Consider the following 14910-nt stretch of genomic DNA (forward strand, 5'->3'; position numbering starts at 1 on the left):
TGGGCTCCCTGTTGACCTAGGCCATGATGGAATGGGGGGTGGGCTCCCTGTTGATCTAGGCCATGATGGAATGGGGGCGGGCTCCCTGTTGATCTAGGCCATGATGGAATGGGGGTGGGCTCCCTGTTGACCTAGGCCATGATGGAATGGGGGTGGGCTCCCTGTTGATCTAGGCCATGATGGAATGGGGGTGGGCTCCCTGTCGATCTTGGCCATGATGGAATGGGGGTGGGCTCCCTGTTGATCTAGGCCATGATGGAATGGGGGTGGGCTCCCTGTTGATCTAGGCCATGATGGAATGGGGGCGGTCTCCCTGTCGATCTTGGCCATGATGGAATGGGGGTGGGCTCCCTGTTGATCTAGGCCATGATGGAATGGGGGGTGGGCTCCCTGTTGATCTAGGCCGTGATGGAATGGGGGTGGGCTCCCTGTTGATGTGGGCCATGATGGAATGGGGGTGGGCTCCCTGTTGATCTAGGCCGTGATGGAATGGGGGTGGGCTCCCTGTTGATGTGGGCCATGATGGAATGGGGGTGGGCTCCCTGTTGATCTAGGCCATGATGGAATGGGGGTGGGCTCCCTGTTGATCTAGGCCGTGATGGAATGGGGGTGGGCTCCCTGTTGACCTAGGCCATGATGGAATGGGGGTGGGCTCCCTGTTGATCTTGGCCATGATGGAATGGGGAGGGGCTCCCTGTTGATCTTGGCCATGATGGAATGGGGGGGGGGGCTCCCTGTTGATCTTGGCCATGATGGAATGGGGGGTGGGGGGGGGGGGTGGGCTCCCTGTTGATCTTGGCCGTGATGGAATGGGGGTGGGATCCCTGTTGATCTTGGCCGTGATGGAATGGGGGTGGGCTCCCTGTTGATCTAGGCCGTGATGGAATGGGGGTGGGCTCCCTGTCGATCTTGGCCATGATGGAATGGGGGTGGGCTCCCTGTTGATCTAGGCCGTGATGGAATGAGGGTGGGCTCCCTGTTGATCTAGGCCATGATGGAATGGGGGCGGGCTCCCTGTTGATCTTGGCCGTGATGGAATGGGGGTGGGCTCCCTGTTGATCTTGGCCATGATGGAATGGGGGTGGGATCCCTGTTGATCTAGGCCGTGATGGAATGGGGGCGGGCTCCCTGTTGATCTTGGCCGTGATGGAATGGGGGTGGGCACCCTGTTTATCTAGGCCATGATGGAATGGGGGTGGGCACCCTGTCGATCAAGGCCATGATGGAATGGGGGTGGGCTCCCTGTTGATCTAGGCCGTGATGGAATACGGGGGGGGCTCCCTGTTGATCTAGGCCGTAATGGAATGGTGAAACAATCTAGGGGTGTTCGTGCACGTGGGAAGGAGTAACAAACAGGTGGAGAGACGAGGCCTTCCTGGAGTCAACAAAAGAAATGTAACACTCATTTCAGTGCAACTGAAAAACATCAAGCAGACATCCTTCTCTAAATGGATTGATGAGGCGGCGTTCGCGTTCTATTCTAACGTATGATTCATCTTCTCTCACTTTCAAGGAAGATGCAGTGACGACAATTTAATACACTTCTTTTTATAAATCTGTTTTTTTCTAGACCTGGCAGTGAAACAGCGATGCTGAGGTAATCAAGCATGCCATCTTCCACCAAGTGAATCCTGGCCGCTCCTCACAGCGCAGTAAACACTGACGTGGAGCCCGAGGCACAACTCCGGCTTCTCAGGCGAATTAATTTCTAAATCTCCTGAGTTTCCACTCTCTCTCACCCTCGAATGAAAGCTCATAACAGATGCGAGATGATGTCGCCGTCTTCCCTGTTCCATCTTCCTCTGTGAGAATTTGAAAAAACATCATAATTTTCAAATATGGAAACTTTGAGAAATTATTGTCATCATCTGATCATTGTCAAAGCAAACTGGATGTAATTGATCACAATTGTCGGTGACATGTCAATCATTTGAGGTGTACAACACCGTTAATATAATCATTCTTAGATCGAAAATTGGTATATGAATTCTTTTTTTCAAAACTTACTATATACAACAAGTACTTTACTATATAATACACTGTAAATAGTGCACTTGCTAAGTGTCCTATAATTTGTACACAACGTTTCCAGTATTAAACGTAGAGTGTTTAATATCACATTTTCGTTATTAAAATTGAAAAATATTTAGCAATATACATCCGCCACCCATTCAAGGGATACTGCAACAACCATATTATAAATAACAAAATGTATATTTAACGATTTTCAGTTTTTTTATGGCAAACTATGAACTAAATCCTGTAGTTAGTTTAGTTTTCAATAAAAAACAACATTGCGCAGTCGTGTTCATCCCGGATATAAGATTGCATGCACGCACAGAGAGAGAGAGGGGGTGGGGGGGGGGGGGGGGGGGGGGGGGGGTGGGGGAGGGAGAGAGGGGCATCGTATCGGAATAAATGTTCAAGTGATGTCCCAGCAGTGGCGCTCCAAGCTCGAATAAGGTCCCCCTAACCTTCACCCACTCCCCACGCGCACATTTGCCAAGCCAGATGAGGACAGGGGGAAAGAGGCCAATAGCCCTATACATTTCATTTATCGTTGGTTACGTTTTATATCTCTAACCAAATCCGGACCGCTAGGCGTATAGCCATATATCAAAATCGCTTACTAACAAATTAGTGTTTATTTAATAAATCAATACAGTATTATATTTCTGGTTATCCAATAAGCTCTCACTATCGCGGAGGTCAAGTGCCTCGTTTAACCAGACTGTTGTTCTGCGGGAAAGGAAGTCCCGCCACTTTGAGATGTCTCAATCTCCCAGTGACTGTTTTACGGATCTACGTCACAGTTTCGGATGCACTTGTGAAATGTGTTATCCTGAAGTGGGCTGCAGACTTCCATCTATCCACTGCGAAAACACAACCTGGTGGTCTCCGGATATCGAGCGCCCGAGGGTGTCCAAGCGTGGCGTTCAGATGTGGGACTGACATGTAAATTCCGTTAAAATTACAAATATGGTCTCTTTATGACAAATCAATGTTTTTCTCATTACGACGCAATCGTTTGATTGGCATACCATGACTATAACAAACACAGAACAGAGCACTGGACTCAAACTTCAAGGCCCCTTGATCGATAGAAAATAGAACAACGTGGTTTTGACTTGATCCGAGAGTGACGTCACCTGCATTGTTCTCCGCGAATCAGAGGAAAATGGACTTGCAGGTCTTTATTAGGTAAATAAGGTTCTTGGATTTTGATGTAGGTGTAATTAGATGGTGGAGATTTTCAATGGTCTATAATTTCAGTTGGGTTTCTCTTTATTTCTCCTCGGAGTCACTTAATTTACAAGACCACCCGGGGAAACAATTAAGGAAGCTTACATCCATAGGGCAACTGAAAAAATAGCGATATTGTTAGAAAATCCATTTTCCTGGATACATGAGGTCAGTTTTCGAGACATTTTTCGAAATCATAACATTCGTAGAGAATATTTTAAATGCCTAAGTGAAATTGCTGAAATCACGTGACCTACCGTATTCGGCTTCTTAAACAAACCTGTTGGGGGGCGCAGCGCTGCCTGACCAATCTCTTCATGGACTGATATGTAGACTTGGTTGCAGCGTCTATTACCCCGAGGGTTAAAAATAGCCGACTTCATGAAAACCGTCTGCGCACTAGTGCAAATATTACTTCACACGCAACAAAGTTTTGTTGACGTCAACCGAATCTTATTGTTACGTAAGGTCGGAATGACGTCATACTAGAAATGACGTCATAGCTGGAGATTGTTGACGTCATTTAACAATTGTGTTTTTTAGACAGCGGTCGTGATCGGTGCATTTTTCTAAGGGGGAGCTCAAAATGATAAAGAAATAATGGTAATAAAGAAATGATGACACTTGCATCGTTGTCATACTAATTTTACAAAACTCGTGTAAGAATTCTGACACTCGTTTCATAAAATGAGTATGACACACATGCTCATATAATAATTTTTGTATAATCTACCATGTGGTGTGTAGCAGCTATGCCGAATTTATTTGATTTGATTTTTTATTTTTTTGGCGGAAATGGTCAACACGTGTACGTGTGTAGTTCGTAAAAGGTGACTATGCTTGTCGTAAGAGGAAACTATGCTTGTCGTAAGAGGCGACTAAAGGGATCGGGTGGTCAGGCTCGCTGACTTGGTTGATGCATGTCATCGTATCCCAATTGTGTTGATCGATGTTCATGATGTCAATCACTGGATTGTATAGTCCAGAGTCGAGTTTTCTGAGTGCGGCATTAAACAACAAACAAACAAACATGTATAGCTGGAATGTGTACTAAGTCTACGATGCTGGCTTTCAAAGGTTTCAGTCTGTCCGAGAAAAATGGAACAAGTTCTTGTTGGCAAAACGTGTGTGAAACGACATTTGATCTTGACTTTGTGAATAATTAATATAACAATTAATGTCTGTAAATAGCTGTTTGTGACTAACGTCCTGTTTGGGTACCACAGACCTCTGCTGCCCTCGGAGAACAGCGATTACATCAGATATAATCAGAGACGGAAAGACATTATGTGCAATATAATATAGACAATATAGAGAAAAGAAAGAAAATGGAAAAAATAACTAGTCAAGCGTCATGACACATGACAAAACACTAGTATACATTACCCTGCTCACTTGGGCTCACTTACAACCGTGTTACGGTCAAACATACCAAATGCACTAAAAATAATACATGTTATATGTTGACTGTATACCTGATAGAAATAACATGTCTTAAAATAATTTTTAATAGTAAAATAGTAGATGTTTAAAGGCAATATAGTTTGAGTCATGTTGAAGATGTTATTGATGAGTGCAGCTGCAGAAGTTGATAAATAACCACACTGCATAATGAATGGGGTCTGGTCTACTGGGGACAAGGATATGAATTTGGGGTTCATAGACAAGGCGCGGTTCAAAACATGTATTCTTAATGGTTACAAGTTATCAGAAGATGCACCTCATCTTCAATACTGTGAATAATTATAAATAAATTTGCGATGAGAAAAAATCGTAATATTTCGAAAGTGATAAATGAAAAAAGAAAACATTCAATCTAATTGAAATCAGATATATACAATACGTCTTTGGTGAAGTAATTTATTAGCTGTATCATCTTCGGTTATCCAGTGTACCATATCTCCATTCTATTATCGTAAAAGCTCTTGAAGCATTCGCGTCTGTAGCTTTGTTTCTGTCACCATCTCCATCGCTCCTATCTGTACTTTAGCACAGATATATCTCGCTTGTGGGAGTACTTTGATTGAACTGCTATTTCTAGCGTCGTTCCATTTGAATCGGGCTCAAAATGAAGCGATGGTAGTGAATGGTTCTATCATAATAGACTGAAGATAGGATACACTGGATAATGGAGGATGTAGCTCCACACATCTATCGGACACAGACAAGTGTGGAGTTTGCATGTGTAACAAAGTCCACTATGTGCCATGTTATCATTCACACATTGATTGGATGACGGAAATAGATCTTGCTGTTGAATGGCCGCTCTAATGAAACATTCCGGATATACGTTGATGATGTTGTCGTGTTCTGTACATAATGGAACTGACTTATTTGCTCTTAGTGGTAAAACATGGAATGCAAACCGTACGTAGAAAGATGCCAAAGGGATGGCTTAAAAGCTTTATTAGCTGTTCAGCTATGGTTGAGATAACACTATCTTTATTACCCATTATTTCTAATCCTTCTGAGATCCCCTTGAGCCATCTTCCCGAGACAAGGGAGTTAACTGACTAAATAAGTCCAGTTTCCACGTGGAAACTGGATCTATATTGTTAGTTAAGGTGGAAACTGGATTTATATGGTCAGTTAACTCCCTTGCCTCGGGAAGATGCCCTTGAGGTTACACACAACCAAATGTTTTCCCATAGACTTATATAGTAACGTTATATATATTTTTGTAAATAACCAAGCATTCAACAGCTATTACCTGTACGTGTGTGCACAGGTCATCATGTTTTAATAACTGGATGGATGTACATTTAAAAGACATGATAAAAATCTTACAGAATATCTTCCAATCACAGCCTGCAGATATCTCTCGATCTGCACTGAAGGCCACAAAAACAGCACTGTCCCAACTGGTTCTGATTTGGTGTAGTAGAACCTTGAGTAAAGTGCACTGATCACGACCGCCTTCTCAGAAAACCACAATTGTGATATGGCGTAAACAATCTTCAGCTATGGCGTCGTTTCTAGCGTGATGTCATTTCGACCTTACGTCACAGTAACATATGAATGACGTCAACAATGCCGTGCAGATGACGTAGACAAGACGAACACTGGTCCACTTGAAGTGATATTTGCACTAGTGGACATGAACAATTTTTTATGAACTCGGTTAGTTCTTACGCTATGGGTAATAAATAGAGAATACTACACTCATTCTCGTTAGATACCATAGAAAGTTCACGAGTTTCGTAAAAATGGTATCTAACGAGAATGAGTGTGGTATTTTATTTATTACCCACGTTAAATACATATTTAAGTGTAAATACATAACAACTTTCGTTCGTTGACAGACCAAACTGAAACCGGTTGCAAAATCTGGTTGCGCATGAATATTGATATATGACCAAATATGGGCATTGTTGACATGTTTATGCATACGCATTAACAACATGCGCCTGCTGTTCTGTTTGCAAACAAACCAGCACCGACGCTCAAGATCCTTTTGGAAGAAAGTCTTCAACTTATGGTAATTCAAGCGCCATGTTGTTAGTACTCAGGGCACCGATAAGAAAATTTGAAATGTCACATTAGCGCCGCGCTTCGAATATCGGACCAACAGTCACACGCATCACACTGCCGGGGTCCCGTCTGTGCAATCAAAATGGTTCGGTTTCCTTGATCTATCCGCTGAATTTATATCATGTCCGTACCATTTTGGAAGAGGGAAATCAGACTGTTCGCCAAAGACATTCATGTTAACTGTACCACCCTATATACTGAAGACGTGAAAATCAACAAACTCAAATCTGCTTGCATGTCAGTGACAGCTTCGAACGATCGAAGGGCAAGGTCGCCAACAGAATAAGAAAAGACAACCGCAATCCACTCAGAGCGTTTTACGCTAGAGATAGGGAATGTTACTGTTCACATTTGGGATGTTTGGGGCCACAAAATCAGAAGTCAAGCACACTTCCACGGAGTTTTCGAATGATTTGTATCGGAACTGTGAACCTTAAGTGATCTGGTCGTGCTGTCGTGTTCGTTCATTCATGAACAACACCTCCCGAAACAGCGCCACAAAATACGCTTCAAGGGGGACACCGATGGCACAACCGGATCATCCCAAGTAAGTCTAGATATCTGTCCAGATAGTTTAAACAGACTTCATTTCACCACGCCTATCCTTTTACGTTAAATCAAATTGAAAGTTGCGAAAATGGTCGGGTGCGTCACGCTCAAGGGACGCGCTCGATCGGCGGTCGTACATTGTAAATCGATTTATAGATCTAGCTCGATTATATGTCTGTAGGACCTCTATGCATAACTTATATAGAATGCAAACCGAATTTGATGCGTGTGACTATCTTGTTTGGTTTAATAAAGTGTTTGTAAATATCTCTCGTTCTCATGAATTTCTTCAGGTCTGCCTTGTAATCGCAAAATGAATGACGTCTCGCGATTTTTTATGAATGAAAAAAGTAGTCCCGGTGTGCCAGAGGTCACGGTTATCCAATCAAAACGAATAAAACAAGGTCAACCTTGTACGACACACGTGTGACGTACGGATTTAGTATCTTACCACCTGTATCTTCACCACGTGGGTAATAAATCGGCGTATTATCCATATTGTTATATTTAGCAGCTTGTGCAGCGTACGGACATTACCAGCATGAACTGAAAGAAAAGTGCGTGCAGTTGTAGTATTTATATCCCGACCGACCAAGGCCACTTCTAAATATAACCGCGCTCAGTCACCTGACCGTCGATTCTAACTCAACTTGTAACCACGTGATCTGAACTTAGTGATGATGTTTATCGCTAAGAAATAAACATTTCACAAAAAGAGAACTTTGCATTTTTTGTCAATACTGTAAGTGACATTCCTTATCGGCGGAATGGCTTGTTTCCACTTTCTAAATATTTATAGCACACATGCAGCTATCTTCGTTAATTAATCATCGTGATATTTCGTGATTCTATTTCAAATGGTGAGGACTACATATCGCATCCCACGAGATAAAAGGAAATACATGTGCCAATAACGAGTAGGCATGTCTATCTGTAGGTAGTTACGAATTCCTGCGCATGATCGCATGCATGATAACTCGGTTGGTGACATACGCAAATGGCACATCTTGCTTTGTTGGGAAGTTGTGGAAACATTAGTACAAGTTTCATGTAGACTACTAGTACTGGCGAGAAGGTGATCGGGTCAAAAGTTGCTCATTTGACCACGTGGTTCAGCCCCTATAAGTCTTCGTGACGTTATATGACTTTGATGTCTGTGGATCAGTCCCGTCTCTTACAGATTCATATGGACTCCCTGACAAACACGAATGCCTAAAGTTACACCCGTGTCTTATGGACAAAGAGGGGTAACTCTTGTTGGACAAACTTGCCTGAACCGGTCTGTCCCTCAGTGCGGCGAGCTCCGCACACCGGTTATCACTGTGAGGAGCTTTACCGCTTTACACTGACTTGGCTTTGTGACAGTTGTTCTTGAAAACTATGTTGGCAAAGGGTACCTGTTTATCCATATTCAACGGCACATTTTCAAATATAACTCGCGTAAACTTCAGGCTTAACTTTAACTGCAATCGATACATAATTCATATCTATTTTATAATGACTTATTTCTTCATTACGAACTCATCAGACGAGGTGGCCGAGTGGTTAAGGCGATGGACTGCTAATCCATTGGGGTCTCCCCGCGTGGGTTCGAATCCCATCCTCGTCGAATTCTTTTGTCCGTTTTCGTTCTTTTGTTTCCATCTTGTTTACTTTATATTACACTTCATATTACTAAATTTGCAAAATGCCCTGATTAAAGGGCAAGTTCACACGGAAATTAACCTATTTTTCTTGTACTTTTTCCACATTAAAAGTGTTAACCTAGAAGTGTCATAGACAAAAATATAAAAATATCACAATTAATTAACATATTTTTCTCATTAAAACGATTTATATTTTTCACATTTACCAAGTGTTCTATTTCCACAACAAAAACACCATGGCTTATGCCCCTTGCAATCTGACGTCATTGGTGCCAATTGATAAACATTATGACGTCATCATGCTTTGTTAGAGCCGCTTCACGTGGTGTAGGTCTAGGTCCGTGATTCTAGCGTTTCAGATGCCACCCAACATAGTGTTATGCTGAGTCACCACTGCGCCGGAGTGTGTCGTAGGCCATGTTGTTTTACCGCAAACTGGTACTTGATATCTTTTGCGTTGAGAATAGACAGGGACCAAGTTGAATTGGTACCAATTACGTCATAATCTAAGGGGGATAACTCAGGCCTGTTTAGCTCGAAAAACGAAGGCCTCATAACGGCATATCATTTTCACACTATTGTGAGCTTCCTACTTTCACTGTGAAAAAAATGAGTGTATATTTTCAAACACAGATACTAACTAATTCTAAAATTGCGTTTTGTTTAGAAAAAGAAAGAAAGTGATTTTTGCGTGTACACTTCCCCTTTAATGCATTATCTTTTAACTATGTGATCTACATTTCTGTGCAAAATAATGCTTTAATACATGAATAATGTGTTAAACAGTTTGACAAACAAATTGATTTGTGCCAGTTTTTAATATAAATATCTTCAACTCTTTGCACAAATATACATTAAAACATCTTTTCATCACAAACCTTTTGTTCAAGCCAGACAAGAGCAAATCCGTAAGACAAAAAGCATATATCGTACAACCAAATTCCAGTTATGTTTACCATTCTCATCAAGTTGTTTTAATAATTTATAACATTTATTAGGATAGCGACATGATTCCATTTTTAATTGTTTTAATCAATGTTTAAGTGCTCTAAGTTGGCTAGATACAAACAACGGTATATGACTGGTTGCACCCATAACAGCCTTACCAGAAAATCCTACTTTCCAACACTGAAGAGTTTAATATATAGTGCATGAACTTTTTCCATAACATTAAAATATTTAATTCCCCAATACAGACAATATGACTGCTGTGTTTCAGGTACTGACCACATATTTTTCTTGTGTTTAAAGATGTTGTTTTATGAAATTAAATCATATTTTAGGGTTCATTGATCTGGAAAGCACCTGACACTCTCATGAAAGGTGAATTAAAACAATTTGTTAGTTTTTGTGTTAGTTTTGATTTGTCTTTGTCTTGCAATTTAACTTTTATTCAGAAAGAACAAATATTATAGTACTTTCTTAGATTTGATTTATATTCAATACTTTGGGGTCAGCAGAGTCCACCGTGCGTGAGTATGTTTTATGGAAGAGATCAGTGTGAAGTCAACAAATACTACTCAAAAGAAGTTAAAGAAAACCTGATTCTTTCATATTATAGCTATAGTTAGTCTGTTAAGCCATAATGGATTAACAATAGTAATATGAAAGAATAGCCCCTTGCAATCTGACGTCATTGGTGCCAATTGATAAACATTATGACGTCATCATGCTTTGTTAGAGCCGCTTCACGTGGTGTAGGTCTAGGTCCGTGATTCTAGCGTTTCAGATGCCACCCAACATAGTGTTATGCTGAGTCACCACTGCGCCGGAGTGTGTCGTAGGCCATGTTGTTTTACCGCAAACTGGTACTTGATATCTTTTGCGTTGAGAATAGACAGGGACCAAGTTGAATTGGTACCAATTACGTCATAATCTAAGGGGGATAACTCAGGCCTGTTTAGCTCGAAAAACGAAGGCCTCATAACGGCATATCATTTTCACACTATTGTGAGCTTCCTACTTTCACTGTGAAAAAAATGAGTGTATATTTTCAAACACAGATACTAACTAATTCTAAAATTGCGTTTTGTTTAGAAAAAGAAAGAAAGTGATTTTTGCGTGTACACTTCCCCTTTAATGCATTATCTTTTAACTATGTGATCTACATTTCTGTGCAAAATAATGCTTTAATACATGAATAATGTGTTAAACAGTTTGACAAACAAATTGATTTGTGCCAGTTTTTAATATAAATATCTTCAACTCTTTGCACAAATATACATTAAAACATCTTTTCATCACAAACCTTTTGTTCAAGCCAGACAAGAGCAAATCCGTAAGACAAAAAGCATATATCGTACAACCAAATTCCAGTTATGTTTACCATTCTCATCAAGTTGTTTTAATAATTTATAACATTTATTAGGATAGCGACATGATTCCATTTTTAATTGTTTTAATCAATGTTTAAGTGCTCTAAGTTGGCTAGATACAAACAACGGTATATGACTGGTTGCACCCATAACAGCCTTACCAGAAAATCCTACTTTCCAACACTGAAGAGTTTAATATATAGTGCATGAACTTTTTCCATAACATTAAAATATTTAATTCCCCAATACAGACAATATGACTGCTGTGTTTCAGGTACTGACCACATATTTTTCTTGTGTTTAAAGATGTTGTTTTATGAAATTAAATCATATTTTAGGGTTCATTGATCTGGAAAGCACCTGACACTCTCATGAAAGGTGAATTAAAACAATTTGTTAGTTTTTGTGTTAGTTTTGATTTGTCTTTGTCTTGCAATTTAACTTTTATTCAGAAAGAACAAATATTATAGTACTTTCTTAGATTTGATTTATATTCAATACTTTGGGGTCAGCAGAGTCCACCGTGCGTGAGTGTGTTTTATGGAAGAGATCAGTGTGAAGTCAACAAATACTACTCAAAAGAAGTTAAAGAAAACCTGATTCTTTCATATTATAGCTATAGTTAGTCTGTTAAGCCATAATGGATTAACAATAGTAATATGAAAGAATAGTTCCTTAACTTATTTTGAGTAGTATATCACTAATGTCATGCAATGCAGCAAATAATAGAATCAATTTCACATCTTAATTAAAGAAACAATTTTACGAAAGGTCATTCTTTAGCAATTGTATTATTATACAACTTCACTGAGCTATCAAAACTGTAATACCTAGACCCAGGTGTGTAACTAATGATAGAGGCATACCTTGCATTTGTGCACTGGCTGGTGACAAAACGTCAATAACAAGCTGGAATATCAATAGTTATATAACAATCCATGGCAACCTTCTTTGCTAACGGCTATGTGATTTAATGAAAAAGTATTGATAACCATTACTTCATCACTCATTGTTTGAAGCGACTTGCTGGTATCCACTCAGAACAGGTGTATGATAAATAATCAGAGTTACCCCCCTTGGCTTCCTGACCACTTTTCAAGTGTTCGACTAAACCTAGGAAGTGTTAGGATTATGAGGCTAAATTACACAAGGAAACATGCAAGATGGTAAAGGTTTCCATCATGCCTTTGCCATCATAATTATTTGTAATAGTTTTATAACTATCTAGATGGTATTGCAATAGTGTTTTTAACTCTTTGAGTACTAATTAATTATCTTTTTAAATAATGGCCCCAATAATAGATGTGGTAATTCTTAACTAAAGCTAAATTATTTTATTGGTAATATCCCTTCTTATCCAAGGATTATATGTATTTATTACATACAAACAATACAGATTCAGTTATTACATGAACTGATATTCAAGAGAGCTTTTGGAGTGTCATGTTGTCCATTGTCTGACATGGCTCTTGAAACCACAGTATCTATTACTCACTGACATCCATTATTTTTTTTAATACAGCAACATGGAAGCCGTATATGGACAATGTTATTTTTTGCCACAGGGATTTCTGATGGAATTGGTCAGAAATAGTGCATGCTTGTCATAAGATGGGACCAAGTAGATTGCGTGGTCTGGCTCCGTGACATAATTGATGGAGTATTTCTGACAGCTCCATTAAATATATCGTCATTCATGCACTCACTGCATGGTTCTTGCCAACTACTCAACCACTTTCTCATGTCTGATCAAAAACGTTCATATGCAGAAAGTATGTAGTATTAGGAATAATGTATACTTAATCTTGTATTTTGATATTTGACACAAATTACAGTAACCATTCTTGAACATGTAATTTCAGCCATCTATTCAGCCAGTTATGTTTGTTTGTTGTTGGACGCAGCACAATATTCCAGCTATATATGACCATGGCTTCGATCGAGTCTGGACCAGACAATCCAATGATTGACATCATGAGCATTGATCTATGCAATTGAGTCAGCCAGCTGTGAATGCGTCAATGTGCAAGATAACGTACGTGTGATGTCTGGTTATGTGTGAAATGCTGCAATTGTTTTCATCGCGTAACATGGACAGCTATTCCATACTCCCTTTCTAAATTCTGAGTCTACTGTAAACCATGTTCTACATGCGGAATACACTGTCAATATTCAGGACTTAATTCTAATGTCACTTTGGTCTAAATTCACAAATCTGCCAAGAATGATGACACGGATGACCAGAGATGGCGGTAAATGTTTTCAGCTTTTGTGCATGCAAGTTGCATCTGTCGTAAATATTACTATCCAGCTAGCTAACCAAGTTGGTGTATAAATGAAACACAACTCTTTTGCCATGACTAGACTTTATTACATCTAGTTGTCACTTGTCTCTTATAGCCATTAAATAGATCTACTGTAAAATAATTTTTATTACAGTTTTTTCCAACATCAACAAGTAAAACAATGTTTTCTGAAATAAAAACCTATCCTTGAGATGATACAAATAAGCACTCACTAAACAAATGTAATTGTCGCCATACACCGTGCACTCCACCCACCCCTAAAATAAAGTTTCTATACAATGATTATACATACAAATACATATTCATCATACAAACAGTACAAACCACATTCAAGAATCATCTTGATGAGCTAACATAAAATGAAGTAATCTATCCCTTATTTTCTGTTGGTAGTTACTGGTTGTCAAATATAGTAGTAGTGAGGTATCAACATCAGTATGCTGAGTCGTCTATATTTCATTCACCCCTACAACTGGCCTTCGTGTCCTACACAGACGATACAAACATACAGTAACTAGAAACAAACCAAGCGTTGTAGACTCAGCAACGATTACTTCAGGTGGGGCAACATATTCATTGAAACCTGAACTTTCCTAATACATGTAGCAATTATGTGGCAGCACCGCAATCAAGCCACATGGAATGTCGGACAAGACATAGTTCAAGGCAGTTTCCAGTAAGCAGCTACTTTATGAGTAGAATGTCTAGATCCCTTAATAATTTGACACCATCAGGCAGGCTATGAAAACAACATTTTTGATTCTCAGCACCTGGAACAAAGCAAAAACATGCCAAAAGCATCTTATTTCTCTTTTTCAAAAGCACATGAAATTCAATCCTGCTCCAAATGTGCCTTGCAATTCAAAATTCTTATTCTATTAGCCCAAAGGTAAGTTAGTAAACCAATATATCATTCAGACATACGTCAAACATTGAGGTTTAGTTTCCATGACTTACATATAGACTGGCAAGATACTATATTCCTCAAAACTGTGTTAAGAACATCACAAGTACAATAAGAATATACAGATACACCCAATATCACATAATGCTACAAAATGTATATACTGGCTGAAGATGGTAAAAGTAAACAAATTGCCATTTTCAAACAATAAAAGAAACATTGTAAACACAGTTTCTGAGGAAACAGTTTGTTCAGGCACCTACTACAATACCATAGCAATGTGTACCAGTAAGCTAATATGATGGAAGACAATTAATTGAAGTGGCACATATCCTTCATCTTCCCGAGGCAAGTGAGTTAACTGAATCTAAAAGTCCAGTTTCCACCCTTGCCGAACTAGGCTGGTATTATGAAGT

General features: G+C 39.7%; 1 protein-coding gene and 1 non-coding gene across 2 annotated transcripts; one reads left to right on the forward strand and one right to left on the reverse strand.

The window, feature by feature from the left end:
- Window positions 1–1526: 1526 nt before the first annotated feature.
- On the reverse strand, window positions 1527–3694 carry LOC124134148. The gene is made up of 2 exons (XM_046498828.2): window positions 3501–3694; window positions 1527–1802 (listed from the first exon to the last, which is right to left on the reverse strand). The coding sequence occupies exons 1-2, from the start codon at window positions 3624–3626 to the stop codon at window positions 1602–1604; spliced, it is 327 nt and encodes a 108-aa protein (XP_046354784.1). The 5' UTR covers window positions 3627–3694; the 3' UTR covers window positions 1527–1601.
- Window positions 3695–8850: 5156 nt separating this feature from the next.
- Trnas-gcu lies at window positions 8851–8932 on the forward strand. Its single transcript has one exon. It is a non-coding gene; the product is annotated as a tRNA-Ser (tRNA).
- Window positions 8933–14910: the final 5978 nt, after the last annotated feature.

The sequence above is a fragment of the Haliotis rufescens genome, unplaced genomic scaffold (genome assembly GCF_023055435.1).
Source record: "Haliotis rufescens isolate VD_foot unplaced genomic scaffold, xgHalRufe1.0.p SCAF_1, whole genome shotgun sequence".
NCBI lineage: Eukaryota > Metazoa > Mollusca > Gastropoda > Lepetellida > Haliotidae > Haliotis > Haliotis rufescens.